General features: G+C 51.6%; 1 protein-coding gene across 2 annotated transcripts in view; it reads right to left on the bottom strand.

The window, feature by feature from the left end:
• Nucleotides 1-407: 407 nt before the first annotated feature.
• Nucleotides 408-24,374, bottom strand: part of ALPK3 (alpha kinase 3) — a 34,338-nt gene continuing 10,371 nt past the window's right edge. For both annotated transcript variants that reach the window (XM_072870236.1, XM_072870235.1), the window contains exons 2-13: nucleotides 21,954-22,075; nucleotides 14,552-14,669; nucleotides 12,237-13,248; nucleotides 6,849-8,697; nucleotides 5,877-6,024; nucleotides 4,258-4,385; nucleotides 3,950-3,985; nucleotides 3,553-3,827; nucleotides 3,110-3,198; nucleotides 2,645-2,862; nucleotides 2,397-2,445; nucleotides 408-2,226 (exon numbers count right to left, since the gene is read on the bottom strand). In XM_072870236.1, coding sequence (XP_072726337.1) covers nucleotides 1,905-2,226; nucleotides 2,397-2,445; nucleotides 2,645-2,862; nucleotides 3,110-3,198; nucleotides 3,553-3,827; nucleotides 3,950-3,985; nucleotides 4,258-4,385; nucleotides 5,877-6,024; nucleotides 6,849-8,697; nucleotides 12,237-13,248; nucleotides 14,552-14,625 — 4,200 coding nt within the window. In that variant the 5' untranslated portion in view covers nucleotides 14,626-14,669; nucleotides 21,954-22,075 and the 3' untranslated portion in view covers nucleotides 408-1,904. The remainder of the gene's footprint in view (nucleotides 2,227-2,396; nucleotides 2,446-2,644; nucleotides 2,863-3,109; nucleotides 3,199-3,552; nucleotides 3,828-3,949; nucleotides 3,986-4,257; nucleotides 4,386-5,876; nucleotides 6,025-6,848; nucleotides 8,698-12,236; nucleotides 13,249-14,551; nucleotides 14,670-21,953; nucleotides 22,076-24,374) is intronic.

Here is a 24,374-nt window from a genome sequence, read left to right as displayed (position 1 = left end):
CTTGTGCATTTGGTCTTCTCTGCTCCAGTGATGACGGACAGCCTTGCAACCAGGACCCTTAGGTGCTGGCCCTGCAGACAGAAGGGAACTGCTCCCAAATAAATCATGGAAATCCCTGTGTGCTTGCCCTCAGCCTCCCTCTGGTCCCTGACTGCAGCTGTCCCACACGGCATGAGGTGCTTTCCTCAGCCTGCGCCCCACAACCATAGCTGCCTGCAGCGTGTTTGCTGCAGACCTCACAAGCTGAGCCTCTGTCAGGTACTAGCTTTAGGGTCCGGCCCTGGCCACCCTCTTCTCCCCTGCAGGGTGTGGATGGGGGTAAAGCCATTACTTGAAGATGTTTCCTTCCCCTGAACACAAAGCCACCCTGTCCTGCTGTGCTTCAGTGCATCCCCACAGCACCAGGGAAGAGGCCAGTCCTTCTTGCTTTATTGCACTCGAGAGCACCCATTTGCCAATGCGGCCATGTTATGTACATAGTTATTTTACAATGCCCCAACAACAAAGCACCAGGACCCCAGAGCATGCCGCACTCCCAGCCAGTCCCTTCCCTCCTCTGCCAGGCTGCACAGAACCACCATTTCGGACACCACCATGCAGGGTGGCATTGCTGGCGCTTGGCACCCTCTAAAGCCCTAGGGAAGGTGATGCTCTGCAGCAAGACGAAGCAGGCAGTGCTGGGGCTCTTTGCAAGCCTTGCTGCCCACTGCCATGCTCTGCTGGCTGCTGCACACCTGAGTGAGCTGATGGACACAAGGGAGGCTTGATGCAACCCAGGGTGCTTTACTTTCCAGCATGAGCATTACTGCCTGTCTGTTGCTGCGTCCTGCTGCGGGGCAGTGGTATCTAGAGCGGGTGCTGCTATCTGCCACTGGGGTATGGCATGTGCCAAGCAGGGGTGATGATAAGCAAGCATGACCAGGTTGTGCTATGGGGCTGGGCAGGGTGTAGGGGGTCTGTGTATGGCAGGTGGGCAAGGAGGGGCAAGTCCTGTGGGCTGGACACCCACGTGTGCCAAAGCAGCACCTGGCATGGAGGGGAGGTCTCCCCTTCACCCTGCTCCCAGGTGCCCCATGTGAGGTAGAGCATCCTTACCATGGCACTGGCCGGCACCCATAGTAGCACTGCCGCCCTCAGAATCTGCCTGGCAAGGGGGTGGGAGGCTCACCCCGGGGCACAGGGGAGGCCAGGGTGCAAAATCCTATCCCTGTGCAGCTGCCGGTACTGATGCCATGCCCCACCACAGGACTGGCCCGCACCCCAGAGTCCCATGCAATAGCAGCAGGAGCCCTGCAGCTCACCGCTAAACCCCTCTACAGCAAAACCTTTTAAATCACAGTGTGCCAGGGCAAATGAGACCACCTGGGTGCTGTTGGGGTTCACATCCTTGACACAGGTTCACTGGTAGGGCTTGGCGTGGTCACTTTATGGAGGACACAAAGAGTGACATGATGTGCTGGGAGCCAGGAGGGCAGCCCGGACTCCCCGTTTGCTCAGGGGAGCCAGGCAAGGGCCATGGTGCCTGCAAAGCCCAAGGGAGCAGGTCTGACGGCCCCTGCCTTAAGGAAGGTAAACAGAGAGAGTTGAGAGAGGAAAGCGAGCCTGAGCATGGAGGGGCAGGTGGCCCCACAGGCTCCACCACCAGCAGCAGCTCTTGTAAAGAGGTATTGGTGAGGGGGTCCACACTGCCCACGGCTCACAGCCCCGCCGTGACCCCAGCTGAGCTGCTCAGACTAGCACACACCACACAATGCAAGCGCCGCGGGCCAGGGTGGGAGCCAAAGGGAGGAGAGCAGCGGCAGTGGCCGCTGCCAGGGTCTCCCCTTCCCAGCCTGGTCGCATGCTGCCTCCGGGCTGCTCGGGCTGGGGTCCAGAGCAGGGAGTCTCAGCAGTGGCAGCTCTAGCTACTGCGGGCTGCCAGACCTGCCGCTCTCTTCTGACCCGGGTTTGGAGGCTGCCAGGGCCTCCCCTGTTTCTGCAGCTCTCTGGGAGCTCTTGGGGCTCATGGCAGCCTTGCGGGTACCCTGGGGACTTGCTAGACCCTTCTTCTGGAGCTGTGGGCTGGACTGGGCAGATTTTCTACCCATGGAGGGGCTCTTGGAGCCCTTGGGCTTGGACGGCTCCAGTGTCTTCAGGCCCAGGATACTGCAGTAATGGTTACACTGGTGAGCAGCCGCAAATTGCTCCAGCAGGGAGGGGAAGCAGCTTTCCTTCAGCCCCTGGTACCTGCCAACAGAGTCATCCTCAGCCCCTGCTTCACACCAGGAGACGTCCTGCTGGAGCAGGAAGCCGAGGATGGAGCCCAGCCACGCTCACCACCATGGCCCTTCGCCACATAAGCGGTGGAGCTGGGGACAGCTGGGGCCACCCTGCGCCAGCAGCTCAGGGTCACTCACCCTTTCAGGTTGGTAGCGATCCGCACGTTGGTCATCTTCCAGCCCACTCCTGCAATGAAAGAGACGACAACCAGTCTCTGCCCAGAGAAGGGTGGGCACCAGCACCAAGGGCAGGTCATTGCCCTGGGAGCTGGGCTCCATGGCATGTGGGGAAAGAGGCAGGAGGGCAAGGCTGAGGCTTTTCCTCCTCCTTCCACAGGCCAGAGGGTGGTGAGGGACCACGGGAATCAGATGGGAGATCCCTTTACCTTCCATGTCAGTCACAAGAATGTTTCCATTTGTCCACTGGTAGACCCAATGCTGGAAGGTGCAGCATTTGAGCACGATCTCTGAGGTGCCTCGTGCCACCAAGCTGCCATCTCTCTCGGTGACACAGTACTGCTCACAGGGCCTGCCCAGGTCTTCCTCCATCGTGGCATAAGGGATGTTGTTGGCTGGTCGGTAAATCAGGTACAGAGGAATTATCCTGCATGGGAGTGCACAGACGGTGTCAGTACCAGCTGGCGAGCTCTCCCACCGCAGCAAGTGAGATTCACACCAGGGTCTGCAACCCTGGATTTTATCTTCCCCCCCCAATATCCCTTCCATTTGAGGGTGGGAGAAGAGCGCACTGCCCTTCGGGATGTCCCCAGCACCCATGGGGAACCCTCCCACCATCCCCTGGGATGCTCTGCCAGGATGTCAAGCCAGTGTAACCGCAGCACCTTACTTACTCAGGCACTGCTCCAAAATTAGGGATGGCTCGTGCCTCAGCGGCAAAGATCTTGCAGTACTCGCGGCTGGAGTTCTGGATTTTACATTCCTGGAGATGCAAATAGAAAAGTCAGGCACTTGTCCTGTCTTGCACCAATGCCTCCCTGGGAGCCTCTGCCTGGCCAGGCATCCCCTGGGACCACTGCCAGTTTTTTCCCTGTCCTAGTGGTCAAAGGACAAGTGATGGGAAAGCTCTGAGCAGCTCCGTGTTGCTGAGAGAGAAGAGCTGAAGCCAAGAATAACAAGGACATCACCAGCCTACTGGAACATGGCTTGACCCCTCCAGAGCATCCAAAAAGTAGAAGGAAATAAAGAAAGTGGGCACAGAGCTGGGGACCATGGCACAGACAGATGGGGAAGGTGTGGGGGAGACAGGCAGAGGGTGCCCCACAAGGATGCTCACCTGGATGGTGATATCATAGTTCTTCTCGATGAGGCTGTTCTCATTCTTGGTCCCAAAGACAATGAAATTGTGCACTTTGATGACACAGGTGTGTCCGGACTCAAAGACAGGCTCCAGGCCGTAGATAGCCCTGGCACGGCAGGCTTTGCGCAGGAAACCGGCACCCACTTCCACGTCCTCACTCACCACGCGCCCAAAGAGCTTATCCCCCCAGTAGCCTGCATCAGCCAAGCCCTTTGCGAACACCATGGGCGTCATCTCGATCTCTTCTCCAACTGGCGGAGGGAAGAGCTGGTGAGGGGGTACAATGCAGGCATGTCCTGCCCCCCCCACAGAGCTGCCTGCTCCCCGCATAGCAAGGGGCAGCAGTTGCAGCTTGTCAGCATGTGGCCCTTACCTTCGATCTCTTCCCGCAAGATAAATCCTGACAGCACTAAAGGAGACAGAAAGCAAAGAGGTGTCAAGGTCCTGCCAGGACCCAGCCCTGCCCCATGCACTTCCACACCAAGGGACAGCAAAGAGGATGGTGTGAATCACTCATAAATTAGGGCATGGAGGCAGATGCACCTTGCAGAGGTGGTGTTATGGGGTGTGCAAGGCTCCCCCTCCACAGCCTGGCACCAAGCCCTCTCCAGTGTTTGCCACACCGCCCCATGGCACATCCAGGCAGCTGGGAGAGCTGCCAGGCTGTTGAGGGCTCCTCACCTTCTGGGCTGAGCAGGAAATCGGTGGAGTCAGTGCCATACTCATTGCTGATCACGCACCGGTAGACCCCACAGTCCTTCTGGGATGCCTGCACAACAGCCAAGGCTGCCTGGCCCTCGTCACCAGCACTGGAAGAAACCGGAGCATGGCCTCAGCCCTGTGTGATGCGTGGGGGCACACAGGATCCCCATCACAGGCACTACGGTGGACACCATGCTGCCCTTGGAGGGCTGGAAGAGGGCTACAAAGGAAGCCAGCCCAAGGGCATCCCAGCTGCTCCCCTGGCACCTCACAGCACTAGGAGTCCTCCTGCCCTGCATTTTGTATTCACAGAGATGCTCATCTTCCAGGCAAGCCCTGCAGCCCTGCAAAATCTGGCCGGGGTTGGGCTACAGACTGATAAAGGTACTTGCCTCTGAGTGTGGCTGAGTCAGGGCTGTGCTTTGGCTAACAGACCCGCATCTGGATGGGACAGCTGGAAGCCAAACAGCCACAGAGGTGTCCAGCTTCATTTTCAGCTGTTCACAAGTAAGGGCAGACACCACTCCCCATCCTGCAGCCTGCCCCTCTCCAAGGGACCAGCAAAGCACGAGCTCTGTATCAGCAGGCTACGGGTCTTCTCCAGTCTGCAGCACCAAGCTTTGGGCTGGCAGTTCCTCTAGCTGAGGTAGTGACACACTGGGCAGATGGGTCTCCACAAGAACCAAAGGCCTGTTTCTGCCCTGCTTGGCCAGCATGAACCAGCAAGGGGATGACAGGCTGCTGAGGGAAGAGGTGGGACCCTCATCCTGAGACCCGCTGGCTGAGCAGGCTCTGCTCTGGTCAGCTAGAAGTCAATGGCCACTCCTGGTCCATCTGCCCCAGCTCAAATATCTGCCATAGGAGATCATTTCTGCCCCGGAAGCACCTCCTTCTGCCTGCTGATTATAAAGGGAGCTCAAGTGATGCTCAAAGGCATCAGGCAAATCCTATCCAATGTGGATGATATTCCCACACAAGCTCCCTTGGGCTTGAGAACAAGTTGCTCTCCATAATGCACCCAAAGGAGCATCCACGATACAACAAGGCACCCACCTGTCCGAACATGCTTTCCCTGTGCAAGGGCAGTGCCAAGGGATAGAGAGGGCACAGCCAGAGCTGCTTTTTCCCTGTTGGTGTTTGCCAGTGGTGGTTGCATGGAAGTGCCTGCTTGGGTACAGCGTGCAGACCTTCCCAGCACAGCTGCCACCCTCACATGTATCACTTGGGGTCCCAGTTTTGCAGCTCACACCCAGCTCTCAAACTCTGAGATGGGCACAGCACCTTCCCTGCCCTCCCTGAGGTTCAGGTTCAGCCCCTGCCCTCCCCAGAGCTCTGCTACTCAAAGCATCAGCCCTTAAGCCAGGCTCCAGAAGGAGCATCAATAGGACAAATTTGGCAGCAATTTCCCATCTGGGCAAGCCCTCCCTCCCCGGGCACTGAGAAGATAAATTTCACAACATAGCATGCCAGGCAATGAGCTTCCCATGCAGCACTAACAGAAGGGGCACCTTGACCACAGTAAACACAAGGAGCTGGATTTAACACATGAACCCAGGGCTATGCACAAGGACTACAACAAAGCGGAGCTGGCAGGTTACCTCCTTTGGGCTTCTGCTACAGGGATCTCGTCCTTGTACCACATCAGCTTAGAATCACTCAAAATATTGAAGAACTGGCACCAAAGTTTCAGGTTTCCTGATGCATCGGAAAATTGTTCTGCTCTGATCTTACGAATCACCTGTGGAGCTAAGGACAGGGTGCAAAGAGATCGATGGTGAGACACATAGTGCTGGCTGGAGGTCTGAGGACAGGCCAGCCAGGTAGTCCAGCAGCACTCCTGCTTAGGACTTTGGTGTTGGGTATCACACATATGTCAGCAGAGCCTGGTATAACATCGCCTTCCCAGGGAAGGTCTCAGTGCTCCACTTGGATAAATACGGTGGGATACCAGTGGTACAAATTTGTTCAATAGCACAGCACTGCAATACCTAGTGGGGCTCAGCCAAAGGCAATGCAGAAAAACACTATGTGATGTTGGAGGAAACATTTATCAACTGACATAGGGATTTATCAAGGTTACCCTTACTTTTGCAAGAGTGCTGATTTCTGTGAAGGTATCACCTGGCTCCTGCAAGCACTTCAACACCAGGATTACACCTTTTCTAATTCGATGCCACGAGGAATCAAATTAGCATTGACCATGGAGGTGGAAAAGGAGTGTGCACCCTGCTGATGCCCACTGGACCCCCAACCAGCACGAGGCATGGTGAGGACCAGGACATGCAGACCAAGAACAAGAGGATTATATGATTCCTTTGGCCAGGGAAGTCCAGGCTGTGGAGACAGCCAGTCTCAGCGCTGCTATCTTTTGCATTCCTCTGCCCTCCCTGCACTAGGGAAGAAGTCTTGGGGCAGACTTTTGGCTTTCACATGGCCAAAGGGTGATGCTGAAAACCCTGCAAATGCACAAAACTCACATGGCCTCAGCTGACTATCACCGTCTCAGTTGGCCAGGCTCCCTTTGTAGGCAACAAGGAAACATGCTTCATGGGGATTACCTCTTCCTTTACCTTTAAATGGGTTATTTGCTTTCTTGGACTCTGCTGGCTGTGCTTCTGGCTTAGCATCTTCAGGGACCTCGTGGTCACCACTGCTGTCACCTGTGGGCTCCTCATACAGCTTAGGAACCTCCAACGTGGCCATCTTCCTCGTGAGGGTTGGCAAGTGCTGCTCTGCGGTAGGGGACAGAGCCAGGGCAGGCGACTGCAACAGGGCCGTGTTCTTCCTGGATTGCCGTGGCGAAACAGTAGGACTTCTCATGTGCGCTGGGCTCTCTGGGGTTGCCTCCTCTTCCTCCCCCACCTGCTTGGTTTTTGGCATGTATATTTTGCGCCGGGCCCCAGAAGCAAGCTCCTCTGGTGTGGCACAAGGTAGCACTGCCAGAGAGTCACCAGGGCTCTCTTTTTCAGGGCTCACTGGAGCCAAATTGGAAATATTATTAGGAGGCTGCTCTGCTCCTGGTGCCAGCATGCTGCCCACCACGATGGAGGGCACAGAGAGCTGGGGTAGCCCCTCTGCCTCAGGAGTGACCCGGGTGCGTCTCTTCGGTGGCACAGGCCTGCAAGCCAGCATCTCCTTGCTGGTAATGAATTCCTCATTAATCATGCCCGTGATCCGCCTGGATGTCCTGGGGGTCAGAGGCAAGTTCTCTGCTGTCTGGAAGAGCTGATTATTTTGTACCTTTTCCAAAACTCTCCTTGAGGTGCGGGGGCTCAAGCCTGCAATGCCTATCTCTGGGAGCATGACTTCCTCTGCATCGGGCTGCTCCTTGTCCCTGGGGTCAGTGTCTTCTTTCGTGGCATCCTTACTGCTATCTGACATTTTTAAAAGCAGCAGCAGATAGTTCTTCAAGGAGGAAACAAGGTTTTTGTGCTGCATCTTCTCCTCCAAAGACATGTCCTGAGGTCTCTCAGGGCTAGGCAGGACCAGCGGTACTTGTGGCTGAACCTCAGCACCTCCTTCAAAAGTGCCTGAAGATGCTGCCGGTTCCTGGTATGGAGCTGTGGCTGTTTGCGCTCGTCCTTCCTTCCCCTGAGGTCCCACGGGCACTGGTTTGGCACTCTCCTCCCCTAACATGCTGGCTGAAAGCTTCTGTTGTGGGGCAGATCCATCTGCCTTTTTGATTTCTGTTTCTCTGCTTGCAGGAGGCAGCAGCTGGGCTCCAGATGGGACCTCTCCTGCTGTGGCCTCCGTCCCTGGGGTGCTGTGAGCTGCAAGCAGTGCCTCCTGAGCCACCAACACCCCCGCTGCAAGAGCAGGAAGTGGCTCTTCCTTGGCAAGTCGAACTGAAGCAGGAGCTGGCGTTTCAGTCTCCTGATGTCCCAAAGAGGTCGCTCCCACCTCCCTGTGCACAGCCCCAGGAGATGGCTCTGCTGCACCACTCCCTCCTGCCTCTGCACTGGGATGGCTCCTGGACAGCTCTGCTCCTGCCTCTTTGCTCTTCCCATCCTTGACTGCCATCTGATGTGTGATTTGCTCAAGAGGAGTGTTTTCTCCAGGCTCTGGAGGACTCGATTTCTTTATCAATGGTTCTTCCTCACCTTGGCTTTTGTCCTCTTGATTTAAGAGTCCTTGTTGGGTCTCTCTGCCCTCAAAAGCATGGGAATGTCCTGCCTGCTTCCTAGAGGGAGGGTGCTCCTTGCTGGACTGCACGTGGTCTGAAGAAGGTGCTGATGGCTTTGGTGGCTCCTGAGGCCTCAGCCGAGGATTTGTCCTTTTCCCAGCCCCTCTGGTCTCTTGGCAGAGAGATATCTCTTTCCTGAGCTCCTCTAACTTATTGGCTTGCTGACCGGTCTCTACGGTTGGATTGGACACTGGATATTTTAGGTCACTAGCAGACTGTTCCACTGTTGCTGCAAGCTAGTAAAAAAAGAAAATAGAAAATTAGCACCATTTTACTGCCTGGGTCTGCTCATTGGTGCTTGTGGTCCAACTGTACCATCTGGCACTGCCCAACCTCTGCTTGAATCCTAAGTATTAACCTGGTATCACTGATACTCATCCAGGGCCTCCTGGCTTTGCCATTGTCCCACAGTAGTGGGTCCCACAGTCCCCTGTCATGCTGCACAAAATATTTTTTCTTTTAATTGGCTCCAACTCTTCTGCCTTTCAATGCCTTGGTTGTGCACAAAGAGGCAGGAGATCTGCCTCTCTAAAACATTCAATGGCTTTTAATTCAATCTCCTCTGACACAGCACCTTCCCAAGGAGCAAAACTTTCCCATTTTTACCAGCTGTTGCCGAGACCTTGTATAATTTCCTTGCTCTTTTTTAAGACTCAGTGCTCCCCCTATACTATATCTGCAGTCTCCACTCTGAGATGAGGTGATCGGTATGTCACACACTATCTATCTGGATGAGGCTGCCCAAATGATTTATAGAGAAACTGTATACCGTGACGTTATCTGCGCTATTCCACCATCCTGTTTCTTTGACATTCAGGAAGCTCAAATGTTTCTGACTGCAGCTGCACACCAGCAGACGTTTCAGCAAGCTGCCCACTGTGGCAGCTGAGCTTTATCCCGAGGAGATCTGGCGAAATCCTCCAGCCAAGGAGCACTACCTATTTTTGTCGGCTAAGGCTCAGGAGAGGCAGCGATATCACTGATACACACTGTGCATGGCTGATGCTCAGCTAGCAACATCAGGACATCGCATGGGAACAAGGCATGCACACAACAGGTGCCCCTTCCATCCCAGAGGATCTGCTGCTAAGAATTTTCTCCTGAGGTCTCTGACTTGAGCTTTAAGCCTCCAAAATGAGGTCCATGGGAAAGGAGGGCTGTGGCACTTAGCCCTTCTATTTTGTGCCACTTTGGCTTTGTCTGAATGCTTGGAAAAACCAGGAAAGGTAATGCCAGTCTCTCAGCAAGCCCTTCCCCAAACAATTGTTATGACAACGTGAATATCAGAGGACTGGGGTGGGAGGAGCAGCATTAGGGGGGCCATTCCTGCACAAAAAATTCAAGTCGGCCTCCTTGCTAGACTCTAAAGGATGCCAAAGGCTGGGCAGTTTCTGTCTGCACACAGGGCGTGCAGGGCCCCAGTTCTCAGGGTTGCACAGGCACTCCCAAATGCCACACGTCCCTGCTGCTGTTCCCCTAGAGCCACATCCCTAGCCTGCTTTGATGGGCTGAGTGTCACAACACAGAGCACCCCAGTGCTCAGGCTTAAAAGGTTTTATTTTAAGAGACAGACGAGCTTCATGCAGTGAAACCCCCCTGGGTTTTGCTACAGTATTTGGTCCTCCATGGCATGGAAAGGGACGGGGATGGACACAGCCCAATCTAACTGCAGGGCCAGCCCTGGTCCCTCTGCTCAGGGGGCTGAGCAGCACAGGGCCCAAGGGGGCTGGAGGTGGACCAGGGCTGGTGGCTCACAGATGGATGCACAGAGGTGGCTCTATGCAACAGTGCTGGTCAATAGGGACATCTCTTTGGCTGAAGAGGACTTGGGGCTTGCGGGAAATTTGCTTATCATTGGTGCACAAACAAAACTTATTCAGAAAAGCTTTCTGGGAGCTTTTCAGAAAAGCATCTGTCCTTAAGTAATATTAAAAAACCCCTCAAACTAGGGGCATATAAAGAAATATTAAAAAATCATCAGTTTCAAAGTTAGGCAAGAGTGATCATCACACAAATCCAGTTTCTTCTCTGCTCTTGTGCATGAGTATGTTCAGAGCCTGGCTACGGTCTGGCATTTTCCAAAGCCCTTCTGCTACAGACAAATCCAGCTCAAAAGAGAAGTCTGAGTATGATGCCCAGCTAGGTCCCAGGGCCAGGAAAGCACTCATGCTACGACTCTATCTTGTTTAAAGGAAAGATAAAAAGAAAAAGACAAGCAATCTGTGTCCTGGGGAGTGAAAAAACCCTCAAACACGTCTGGAGTCAGCTTTAAAGGGCTTTAAAACAGCTTATTTGGTCACACAAGAGCCTGAGCACTTTCCCCAGCATCACCAACTAGCTGAAGCATTCAAATTCAAATCAAAAGCATTCCCTTTTGTCCACTCAAAGGCACACCAGCTGACAAGTTACAGGTTTCCCTCTGTGAGTGGGTTTTTGAAGAGGAAAATACCTTGATGCATGTCAAAGGCTCAGGGATGACAGCCCAAGCCTGGCTGCTACACACCAACGCTCTCCACCTTCCTTAAGAGCAAGGGGCACACAAATGAGCAGAGAGGGAGAAAATTAATTGCTTTGCCATAGGCTTGCATGCACAGCAATAACTTCTTCAGCAACGTGTGATGCTGATGGGTCAGGTTAAAGATGGGTTCAGGGTGCTGCACTGTGGCAAGGCCAGGACCCAGATGCTCACTTCACTGCATAACACAGCAGGTTTCTTACCAGTAAATGGTGCTCTTACCTATGGCTAAAGAAATCTAGAAAAGGAAGAAAGGATTTTTTTTTCACTGGAGCACCTAGCAGTCCTATTTTCTGTATCGTGGATGTTTCCACATCCTGAAGTATTTGTGTTACCTAACAAAGGAGACGTGCTGCACCCAGAGTGCCTCTTCTGATAGCCTCGGTCTGTACTGAAAGCGTGCCCCTACCATAGCTCAAACATCAAATCCTGACGGCACCTGCAAAGCGGACTCAGAGAACCTCTTACCACAGAAGGGGTCATTAAAGAAAAAAGGAAAATAAAAAAAAGACTGGTAGCTTCCAGTCTAATATTTTCATGGAAAATGCTTCAGGTTAAGTGACAAAAATAGAAGTTGACTAAAAGATGCAGTGAGGGTCAGGAGCAGGTGCTGTGCTCTTGCGCTGCATCGCCATCACAGTGAGTCTTGCAGAGAGTTTTTCCAACAGGGATGAGCCAAAAAATAGCCCACATCTACTGTATACATGTTGCACTATAAACAAATTCAACACCCTGCCCAGCGCAGTCCACGTGGTGTCCCTGGCACACTGCCCTTATTTGCATGGGGGGCTCATTAAACACCGGCTGAAGCTCAGGCTCAATTGCTAGACTGAACAGATGTTATCAGTCTCGGTGCCTGTTGTATGCACAAGGCATCCACCCCCAACTATAAATAGCCATTCAGTGCTCCCTGCTTAACTGATTTGGAAACATTTCACATGAGGTCAGCCTGCCGAGCTCACAGCACGCCCCAGGCCACCTGGAGACCAGCTGCTTGGCCAGAGGGCCCTGACGTACATCTCTCCTCACCACCTCATCTGACATTTATTTGGAGCTGGGGTAGAAGCTCTGCTGTCTGGGCACACAAAGTCCAGAAACCCTTTTTTCCTGAGTGCTTTTGCCAATGGAGACCTACGAAGCCTCGGCAGCAGATCCTGTGGGGTACATGCAGCCTCCCAGGGCTGGTGCCACAATACAACTGTGTGGCATGAATATTTTCTTGTGGCAACCCCTGCGTTGGCTGCTTTCTGTCCTAGTTACCTCTGGACCAACGGCTTTGTTTCCCTCTGACTTCTGTGCTTGGTGCTGGCCTCTCTGTCCCTTGGATGGCACAGGTCCTGCCTCTGACACCTCTGAGGATGACAGAGAATCCACAGGCTGCAGGGCAGCCTCGCTTGCAGCCTCTTCCTTGGCTCCCGCCTCCTCCTTCCCTGCTGCCGGCTTCACTTGCTTATCAAAATACATCTCTTTCAAAGAGAAGTGCACGTCACCATTGATTTTAGTGTCCTGATTCACAGCTTTCCCGGGCTCTTTGATTTTTGGACTGTTTTCCACTTCTTGATCATTTGCCACCCTCAAACGTGCATTCCTGCGTAAGGGGACAGGAGGGGCAAACCTTGGATTTGGAGCGGGGTTGGCCCTGTCTCTCCCACTTTCTTCTCGCTTGGAAACTTCCTGCTTTGCTGCTGGAGGAGCCTCCACCTTCTTTTTCTTTTTAGCTGCAGAGTCTTTCGCCATTGGCTTAGTCGACAGGTCCTCCACCGTCTCATAGATGTACGCGAGAAAGCTGTTCCCATTCTCCTCCACGCTTTCCAAAGAGGCATCTCCATTGGTGGTCACCTCTGCTTTCAAAGGTGCTATCAGTTTGTTTGGAAAGCCCATCATCGCATTGACTGTCTGCTTTTTTGGCTCAGCAATATCCTCATGTAATCTGGACTGAGAATCGGTGACGTGCACTTTTGCTGCATCCTCCTTCTCCCACAGAGAGGCTCCCGATCGGAGATTCAGATCCCTGGCCAGCCTCCGCTTTCTTTGGAGCCGATCGGGGCTCATTCCCTGCAACTTCTCCACCTCCACGTTTTCTTTCCCTCGTTTCTTGCCCTGTTCTATCTCTCTCAGCTTTTCTTCAGCTTTTCTCTTAATTTTGTCAAACCACTTCTGATGGATTTTGAACTCTGTCATGGTTCCCACTTCCAGCACGCCAGAGCAGGACACGATGCCTTTGTTATTTCTAGCTGAGGCCTGGTAAATGCCTGCATCTTCTTCTTGGCACCTGGAAACCAAAAGCTCTGTGTGAGACCTGCCCATCCTCCCCACGCACTACTGCTGGGCACACAGGCATGCACACTCTCCTACTTCTTGCTCCAGAGGGGCCAGAAGACAAAGACGTGGCCCTTGAGGTGCCCGCAGTAGGTCTGGAGGCCGGGGGCTGGCCTCCCCTCCCTGGGCTCTGCCTGTTCTCAGCACTAGCAGATAAGCAAGCTGGATGTTAAAACAGTGCCCAGCTCCCCCCTGGCCTGTACCTGGGCTGTAAGAGAGGGCTGTGATGGAGGAGGAACAGCTAGCACCAGGCTTCCCGACTGTTCTTGGCCACATTCCTCTGCAGGATCTTCTCCTCTCAGCTCTTCACAGCCTATGTGACATTTCTGTTCTTCCTCCACCCTACTACCTTACCAAAGCCTTCCCACTCCAATTCAAAGGCACCAGCACGTGCATGCTGTCTCGGCTGTCACCCCTCGGGGACGCCTGGCCCATGGAGATCCCTGCTCCTGAGAGAGGTGAGCCAGCCTCTGACGGAAACCTGGAGCACACTTGGGGTGGCAGAAAAGCCCAGGCTAGAAGCACAAGGATGACAGGACTATCAGCAATATCAATATTCTGCACTTTCAGACTGTGCTGCACCTGTCTGACATCCCAAATGCAGGACTCAACATGTGACAGGTCTCTGCTTGCTGGGGACATGGCTCTCCAGAAAAACAGCCCTCATTTAAAGTTAAGCTGGTAGTCAGGGCTGAATAAAGGAGGCCCTTGGCTCCACCAGTCAAGTGCCAAAGCAACCCTTTCCTTCCCTGACCTCATGATAAGAGCTAGGAAAGCCCCCCCTAGGACAGGGCTGCAGCTCTTTCCCCTCTTTGCCCTTGCTTAGGACACTCCTATGAACTGTTTCTGTCCCTGTCCTGCCTGATCCCCTGGACCATCATCCTGGAGGCAAGTCAGTGCTTTCCCTTCGCTCACCTTCATCCAGCCCTAATGCTCAGCTCCTGTCTGGTGCAGCCGTAGCACATGCTGCTACCAGCACTGGAAGGCTCCAGAGAGGAATTTCTCCTGACCTTCCTCTTGCTTCCAGCATGGCAGCTATCCCTGGATGCAGTAATGGCTCTCATACTGATGTGATCGGGGAGTCATCAGAGCAAAGAGCTGAAGGGGAAGGGACAGCTGGGAACATTGCAATGGGGAGCAGAAGAGGCCAGCATGGGTGCTGGGGGGATATCACTGCTGACAGCCAGCTCAAATACTGAAAACATGCTCAGAACTCCCATCACCAAATCCAACCACTCTCCAGCTTCTTTACTCACTTGTACAGCTGCAGGGTGTGGCGATTTCCATGACGGAATATCTCATACTTGGGTAAGCCACAGTAGCGGTCCATCTCTTCATCATCCTTATACCACGTCACCTCCGGCTGTGGGTATCCTGGAGAGGAGATGGATGGATGGTACACCAGGGTGTGAAACATTGCAACCAGTAGCACAGCAAGCCTGCTCCCGCAGGTACAAGGTGTCAACAGCAAAATGAAATGCTCCAGCAGAATAGGATACATGTTATTCCAGGCTCACTGCATTCTTTAAATCACACAGCAGAAAAAGTATTGTGAGTGGAAACCTGATGGGCTTATCTGAGTCTTTTATCACTCCTAGGAATAGGGCTATTTTTGAGAAAATAATCCCAGTACTTCATTCCTAAACAGAGGGGAGTGGATCACACGATCGTCTCCTGTAACACTGGCTGGGAGGAGAAGGTGAGCATACTGTCACTTTTATATGAAGAGGCATGTTTTGATGAGACTAAGGCTAAGGTTAGAAAACAGGCATTCGCCCCTCCATGGAGCTCACAGCATTTCGCTAAGTGTCACTGTCTGTAAGCTGATCCAAAAGTTTCCATTGAACAGAAACAACCTTGATTGCATCACAGCCAGCTTCGTGTCCTACAAATGTCACTTGACAACAGATGTCACCTGCCTTTTCAGTGGAATGACATCATGATGTGTGTGACTGGGCCAGGCATGCAGCCACATTCCCCGCCACCAACAGCAGTGGTGGATCAGCATGAGTGCCTCACATGGACCAGTGCTAGCCACAGCCTTCATCTCCCACCACCAGCAGCTCTAGCTCAGAATAAGAGCAGTTTTCAGGGGAAAACTGCTTGAGCCAGTGGCCAGCATTGGTTCCCGTACTTCACACGGGGCTCCCGGCACAGCCAAGCTGACCCTAAGGGCATGGGATAAAAGTTTCAACGATCACGTCATGCCTCCGCTTAAAAGATAATATCCAAAGCTTATCTCCTGCAAATGCCCCTGCTGGCTTTCTGTGTTGCCAAAGTGAAGGAGTCTGGCATGCTGCTCACCTCCGCCAGTCCTCAAGGGTCTCCCCACCAGCCTCTGGCACCTCCGAAGGCAGCGGGGGGTCAGCTCTCACAGACAGCCCTGGCACAGGGCCAGCAAGGGCTCTCCAGGAATATACAAAGCATCCAGACTTGATGGCTCTGAAGTAGAGAGAGGGCAGGGACAGGGAACTACCTGTCTATCCTGGATACTTCCCAGCTGCCAACTCACAGGTTTCAGGGTTGACCAGGACCCTTTTCATGTCCAGGGTGAGGAGCCTCCTACTTGCACCAGCCAGAGATGCTAGCAGTCTGTAGCAATGCCTGAGCCCAGCTTATGCCTGCTCCCATGAAGGTCCCATAGCAGGAGTGAAAGACCAGGAGCAAAGACTCATCAGCAGGAATTCACCCTGGTTTTGGACGATTCAAAATGCCTTTGACCAGAAAAGCAGCATATGCCAAATCTCCTCCTCATGTATTGCTTGGTTCCTCCCACCCCAATCTGCTCTTCTGATACACTCCTCATCCCCATCCCTTGCTTGTTGGGGCTCTCCAGTGTCCTCTGGCCCCTCGAGGGACTTAGCCCACTGGAACCAGATAGAGTTGTGGAAATAGTGTCAGAAGTTTTCCTTTCCTGCTCTCCTCCATGAACACCAGTCATCCCCGTAGCCCAGACACCCCCACAGACCAGATTTTACTCTATTATCTTCCTTTCCTCACTGAGGTCTCTTACTTTGCACTGCCCCGGCATCTACCCTCTCCATCCTCACTGCCTGTACATCTCTTGCATCCTTTGCTGCCTCATTCCCCTCCCACTGCTGCCATCGGCAGCTTTGGCTTTCTGTTGGTTAGTGCCTTGTTCCTCCTCTTCTGCAGGAAGCCAAGTCATGACTTTCTCCTGAAGCCCTTCCTGCAAGGCCCTCCATCCTCCCCTTTGGTCCCCGTCTCACCACGATCTGCTCTTTGCTGCTGCTCTGGCCCTCCAAACCAGTTTCTAGAAGAAGTGCAAAGCCCTCAGATGCTTGTGGCTGAAGCAAATGAGCCCTAAACTGCTAACAGCAGGAGGCCACGAGAGTATCCCAGTGATGGGATCACCAGGGACTGACACTGCTGCTTATATTTTCCATAAATATTAGCTACTGACTGTACTTGGCAGCAGGACCCTGGGCTGAATGAGCCTGTGGCGGTTTCTTTCTGCTCCAGGGATGAGGAACAAAATTTTCATACACAGCTCACACTTTGCCCAGAGCAATCCTACCCTTCCCAAGGGCTGTTCTGCAGGTGAGACTTTCAGGAGGCCCCCAGGGTTCATAACACAAGGAGCTGGCAGGTAGATTTTCCTAATACCCTGCGAACAGCAATCACAGCACTTCATTCTGGGAACTGCAAGCATATCGTTTCCGAGAAGCCCTGGGATGTCCCCCTGTGGCCTCTGCAGCTGATTCCCATTCCCAGCTGACGTCTGCCGGAAAGAGTAGCAATTTCTATAGCTGCACAGTGCCTCGACGAAAGGCTTTTCTTCCTGTTAAGCCTAAACTCCCTTTGACCTTGTGTCCTTGACTGGGGCTACCGCCGTACCAGTGCAGGCATGGAGGGACTAGCCCCTGCTGCACACTCTAGCCTGCAGCAACAGGGAGCTACAGGCAAGTGCTGGCTGGAAACCCGAGGCAGAGGGATGCTGAAAGGCTTCCCACCTCCCACACAGAAACAGTGGCCTTAGCTGCCTGTTCAAACACCAGCCGTCCCTCCCCAGGGGCTGTAACCGGAGCCAAGCAGGGGATGGAGAGATGCCTGTGCAGGGACATGGCTCCCTGGCATGCCCTGCACTCCGCTGGGGAGGGGACCTGCTGCTGACACTGCAGATATCCTTCTTCAGGCTGCCGAGCGAATAAATTCCCCTGGTCTGGGGATGGGCAGGCATCACTCCCGGCATATCCCCTGCAGCCACAACATCCGCAGCTTGCCCAGCTGTCACGATGGGCCAGTTTCAAGGGTCCTGGTGGGACAGGGTGGCTCAGCCGATGGCTCCATCATCAGGTATTGCCACGCTGCAGGGCGCCGGATGCAGAGCAGCCATTCATAAATCAGGCACTCGCCCTTCCGAAACCTGTGACTCCCGCAGAACCCCCATGCAGCTGGTGCCGCGAGGGATTTGCCAGCAGCTGGTCCCCTGCATCCACCAGCGAGTGCCCCACAGTTGCAGACAGAGCGGTGCTGGGCATTCCTGGGGAAGAGGGCAGGTGTCCGCTGCACATCTTCGAGCCCAGCAGAAGTTTTTTGGGAAGTGTGTCTTTCAGCAGCATTGTTCCAGCATGATGGCCAGCCACTGCAGGACCCAGGACACTTCTGAGCAAGGATTTTTTTATCATGGAGATTGCCAGGTTTAGATCAAACAGTCTTTTTCCCAAAGCTGTTAAAGTCTGAGAAGTCTTCAAAGCCTTGGTGACCTTATCCAAAACAGTTCTTGCAATAGCTATCAAAAATCACCCAGAGAAACTCTGTTTAAAGCAACTTTCTTTTTTTGATTTTTGGGATAGGGAGAAGTTAGCCTTCTGAAACTTGGGAAAGTGGAAAGAGTTTAGAACAATTACACATAATCTCCATGGTTTTCTGTTTCTGTTCTACACAAGCTACATGGAGTGGGGGCTTCAGGCAGTTTTGGGAGGAAAAGTCATGGTAAGATCTCATCCTTTCTGGTTTTATGGATTTAAACCTCCCCATCATCTGAAGACAAGGAGACTTCCGGTAATGCTGATAGGAGGGACAGATACACACTAAGAGCAGTAGTTCCCCATGCCACCAGCCTGTGAGCAGTGCTCATTCTCCATCCCTCCCTTGCCCTGGCTGCCCCAAACCCAGGCATCCTCATCTCCCACCAGCCTGCTCTCTGCTCTTGTACTCACTACCCCATCCCCAAACCCACCCATCCACCCTTCTCGCAGCCCCTGCATTTCTCCAGACATCCTTCATCCAAGCACTTCACTCTCATCCTTCAAACATTTCCCTAAGAGGGCCACCATGGATGTAACAAGTGGAAGTCTTTCATGCTTATTAAAATCCTCATCCACTAAGCATGCGACTCTCTACTCACTTTACCCCAACTCTCTTCCCCAAGCCATGGGCAGAGCCCTTTCCCCTCCATAGCCCTACAATAAAACCAGACTGTTTCTGGGCACATTGCTTTGTTCCCATTCCCTCTGGGGATGTGCTACTCAACACAGTGCAGGTGCCCACCTTGATTGAGCACCTAACAAGCAGTGACAGACCCAGGGCCCTTCATCCAAGCCCGCACATCTCATTATCCCACATGTCTCCTTCCCAGCCAACACTATACAGAAATGACTGAAAAGTTGTAAAATCCTTGTAGTAGCACCTCCAATAAGGGCCACTCTCTGAAGAGAAGAGCCCAATATCCACTCACTGGGAAGGATCTGTGATGAACCTTGAGATCCTGAAGTCCAGACAGACCCACCAAGGCAAACATTTGGTGCAGACAAGCAGGGTGTGCTCTGCTCTGGAAGAAACTGCACAGTAAATGAAAGTGTTCTCGTTCCATTTTTCACACCTCAGAGAACAAAGGATGAACTAATTTTGTCTAAAAAAGAAAACATGTCATAACTGATGCAGGATTTGACCCAAAATAATCAAATCAGACATACTAGGGACAATGGTAGCAGGCAGAACTAGGCAAGTGGAGAAAAGGAGGGTTTGTGCAGCCACCCAAGAGCATGAGAAAGTCTGCCTCTGCCTGACTTGTTTTCTTCTTGCCTGCACTACCCAGCACATTTTGGAGATTGGCTCTTCAAACACTTTCATCTTGCTTCCTTCCTAGGACATGCCCAGCAAGTCACTTCACATATTCACAGATGTGGGACTACCCTGTAACTCTCATTATTAGTCAAGAAGCAGCAAAAAAATATTAAGATGCTATTGTAGGTCATGTATCCATATTTGGGGCTTGAGAGTCAGAACAGGAGCAGCTGACAGTCTGCCCTTTGCCTCCTGCAAGTCTATGAACCAAAGTGTCCCTGGCCTGAGCTGGTTCCACTCTGGTCACTTGCCAGGGACGCAACCACCACTTCCTTTCTCCCTGTAATGCCTCCCAGTTGAATGTAAACATCATGGCAGGGGGAGATATCTGAAATAGTGATCAAACTTTGCAGTCAGAGTTCGCTTTCCACCTCATGCCCCTCTCTCCCAAAGAGATCCTGAGCTCCTAAAGCAGTCCACAGGATCACATGCAAGAGATGACCATATAGCATAGGTGGTCCAGGCTGCTTTTAAGGACGTTTCCATGAAAATTCCTAATTTTGTAGGTTTATTAATTTAAGTGCATACATCCCTCAGTCTAGTTTACCAGGTACAAAAATACAGCATGTACCCTATGGCAGAAGATGCTCATTTGACACTTTCCTTCACTTGAGTAGAAAATGAGACCAGTAACAGGTCAAGTTTTCAACTTGGTGTAATATACCAAGTTGCGCTACACAGCACCAGCAGGTCATCCAAAAAGCAGCGTCCTGCCTACCAAGAGCATGGGTGCACTACAGGAAGGGCTACCAGCTGGACAGAGAGTGTATCTGTCTCTAGATGTTGATACTTTGATTTTGGTACAAGCATAGTACAAGAAGTTATTCCTTGGCAGCATGTCTCCTGCACAATATACAGTGAAGAGTTTCTCTAGCTTTTCCACGAGAGGTGCTGGAAAGGACACGGATGTGGCATTGACCAGGCTTCCTTGATAGGGCTGACTGAATTATCTCTCCTCTTGAGAGGAAACAGCATGTTGGCATCACACATGCAGTGGACTTCCCATCCTTTCAGCCATCTAGTCTAATGGTGAACTAGAGCTCAGCTGCACAAATGCACGTCTCATCTTGACAAAGCCCACTTGGAGCTGATGGTATCATTTGGACTTCCAAGCAGGCGATGAAGTTTATTAGAGGGAACTGTCAAGTGCACAGTTGGTGAAGTCTTAAGCCAGTGAGAGAAGCCAGGACTAGGCACTTTAAAAGGGGCAAGAGATCCTGAAAGGCAGAGCAGTGCTACCCCATGCCCTTATAGTAAGCAGTCACGCTCTCGGTCTGCAGCACTTCTACACTTTCCAGCAAGGGGAGGTGGAGGAGGGTATCTGCTTTTATTCAGGATTTCCTAGCATATCTAAACATCACTAATTTTTTTTACCTTTGACACTCATGGCTTGCAGAATGGCGAGTTCCATGCTACTGCACAATATGTCATGCTTTTGCTTTTAGAAAACTTTAACTTGGAAAGCTCTTCTAATGAATCACTGAGGAGCACAGCTTGGAGGTGTCTCCCTAGCAGCCCACTTTTGGCCTAGAAGCAGGAAGTGGTCTGCTGAAGTTAATCATCAATAAAATCAATATATCAGTTGTAGCCCTGCAAGCTCAGAAAGTCAGACCTGTAAAACAAGTGAATCCATGTGAGAAGAGCCAAGAATTCAAAGCTGGCAGCTCCCAGAAGGGCTCAGTCTGTGTTTCCTGGTGCACAGCTTATTTACAGCATGTTTCTAATGGCAAACTAGATTTCCTAAATCTTAGGGAAGACTTGGCCCTTGTGACTAAGAGGCTCACTAGAGATACTCTCCTCCTTTCAAAACTTACAAACTTGTTTAATATCTGAGTAACCTGTTGGAATAAATAACATGTGCAACATCAGGAGGGATCACAGAGTTGTAAACATACCATGTACATACGATGGAAAAAAGAGGTTTATAGTCTCTATATTTAAAGGACAAAAGCTCATCAGCAAAGGAGCCACTTGCTTTAACACCAATGCACTGCCACGCCACATCACCACAATGCCCTTTTTCAGCATCCCCCTTCTTCTCTTATTGGCCTAACCACTTCCTGCCCAAGGTTAGATTTTAGCTCATTGGGCAGAGACCAGCTTTTATTTCAGATGTTGACAAACACAGAAGTGTATCACTGGTGCAAATGCAGCCGTACTCTAACCATTTACAGCCATCAAAGAGAGCCAGAGTTGGCTCCAGTATGATAGCCTTAGTCTTCACTGAACATTCCTGAGCTATGGAGTCCAGGATTAGCAGAGATTAGGACAATAAAATGTAGCTGGCCCAAGCAGTAACCAGCATATTCCATTTTCTAGTTTTTAATTTGCCTTGTTTGAGATGTTAGGTTATGCCCTTGCCTCTTTACAATCTCAGGGGTTCCCCCCCCCCCCCCCCCCCCCTTAAATTAAAGCTGAAATCATAATGCAATTGCTGAATCTTTACTTGGCAGTCTGAAAACAGCAGACTTGTTAATGTGTTGCCTTGTTATCGCTTGCTCTAGAGTTTAACTAGTGCATGTCCAGCAAGTGAGGCAGGACCAGGTTATTCACTGAAGACACTGTTACCTGTCACTATGCACGTGAATTTAGCATCAGAGTCCTCAGACACAGAACGGGATTTGATAGTGGTTTCAAATAGTGGCTGGGTTTCCTCCGTCAGCTGAGAAATGATTGCGCAGAAGGTGCTCCTGGAAAATTTAAGAAGCATGTCTTAGAGATCAAAGTACTAGAAAAATCAAAGGGTCCCCTTCCTATCTCATCTCAGAAGCCTGCATTTTTTTGTAAATGCCCTCCTTCCCTCCCATCATCCCTACACCAGGTTGTTCACAAGTCCAGTCCAGTGTCAGGGTATTTGACTGTTTCTTCACTCCTAAGATGACCCTGTCACTTTAAAGTGTCCTCTGGGAGATGTTCCCTTTGTCTTAGCCCTTATGGCTATCGAGGTAATGAATGTCAAGAACCATTTTAGTTCTCGATTACACCAGAACATTTATTTGACCAGGCAGCAGGGTCAAAGCAAGGCCCTAACAAAGTCAGCTTCACATTCCTGGTACTGCACCATCAGTGTTTCAAGTGTTGTTCTGTTCACTGGGATTTTACTTTATTTGTGAAGACTTCACATTGTAATTTCAGGCTAAGTGTGAACTGAACATGCCTTCTGAAAACAACAGCCCTCTTAGAAAGCTTTGAATTAAGAAAAGCTGCCTGCTGTGGGGACAGCTCACTGAAGGAGACCTTGAGCCTGACTTGCAGCTTTCTGAGCTCAGCAATTATTATGTGAAGCTGACATTCATTCCCTGTTTAACCTCTCACTGCTGGAGGTAGGCACTCACACTACATACTCCATGAGTTCAGGCACTGACCTTGGAGTTCAGGCTGGGACACCCAAATAGCCAGAACTATCCAAATAGTGCAATCTATGAAGCTCAAAAATGGACCTTAGATTCTTCAGTCATTTAAGCACTATTCAATGATAGCAATAAATCAGCGTATTCATACAGCACTGCCAACCCTGTTGGAGCATCACCAAGAGAGGCCCCAGAAGATCTGGGCTTTCTTAAATAAAGGAAAATTTTTTATTTCCAAGTTGGGTCTTCATTCGGATAGTGCTCTGGGGCTCTTGGAAGGGAAGAGCTGCTTCTTTCATTTTTCCCTCTGCAATTAAAACACTACATGTTTACACTAGGAGAGAGGACCCCAAGGTCTCAAGTGCAAGAATCTTAGGAGAAACAGCAAATATTGCAAGAGAACCAGTAGCTGGCAGCTCTACTTATATCATTTTCAGCAGTGAAAGACATTCCTTAAACAAGTGATCAGCTTCTAGAGACATGCAAGAGGTGGAACAAACCCCCAAACCATTCCTGACACAGCTCCACCACGAGCAGAAGGGCTCATAGCACGTGGTGAAGGTTCCATGAGGAGGACCCTGGCCTCACAAGCAGCCCCCGGCTTGCAGGCAGGATGCTGGTGCTGCTGCTACTCATGCTCTACCTGCTGAGGAACCAGACTTATTCAGGAAAAACAAAACACCCCCACATTTAGCAAGGTCAGGTGCACTGACAGGCTCTGCAGCAGGGACTGAACTGCACGCACAGCTGAAGGTGCCAGGATAGCTCCAGCCACAGCAACTGCCTGTTTCATCCACCCAGAAAACTTACCTGGAGGCTGCAGTGCTACGATATTCACTCTGGCTTCCTGTTAGAATGGGTTTGTAAGAGATGCAGGGAGATGAGACCCTGAGCAACAAACAACTGGGATGCAGTAGGAGCCTCATCTAGCTCCCAGGCACTTTGTGTTGGGTAGGGGTACAGGACAGGGGCAGGCAGGGCTGTTGCAAACTTGACTCATCTACTGAACGAGAGTTATAAGCACCGTCTATACCCAAACACACGTGTGGGATGGGGTTAAAAACAGATGACACAGCTCAAACTTTTCTGTGGAAATCAATGGTCCCCAGGAGACTGGTCCTGGCAAGCAACTCTTCACACAACTACAGGGCCAGGAAAGGGCTGTGGGAGCCAAAAGCTGTTTCAGATCAGAGAAACCTTTGCATACTCCAACCCCAGGAGAAAAAAATCCCATTTCCAAAGAGCAAGGCAGACAATCCAGTACCAAGGCAGTTACTGGTGGGGTTTTAATGGCCCCTTCAATACAGATCCCCAGCCCTAGACCAGTAAATGCCGTTTAGATCTACATAAGGAACTTCCCAAGCATCAATGAACATTTCTTACCCCAGCAGGAGAGCAACCAGATCAGCATCTTAAAAAAGTGATGCGCACGCACATAGTGACACTCGGGACCAAGTTTAATCCCAGTATCATGCCACCGGTATCAGCAGGCAACACCAGGAATAATTCTGGTCCATTCAGTGCAAATCCCAGAGTAAGGAGAAATAACAGCAAAGGCTACTGAATGTTTTAGGAAAGCAGCATCACCAGAAGCTGGGGGCTCCACAGGCACAGCAGATGAATCAGAGGAGACTTGCCC

The sequence above is a fragment of the Ciconia boyciana genome, chromosome 8 (genome assembly GCF_034638445.1).
Source record: "Ciconia boyciana chromosome 8, ASM3463844v1, whole genome shotgun sequence".
NCBI lineage: Eukaryota > Metazoa > Chordata > Aves > Ciconiiformes > Ciconiidae > Ciconia > Ciconia boyciana.
The sequence above is the reverse complement of the archived record's forward strand: the minus strand, read 5'-3'. Positions and strand labels throughout refer to the sequence as shown.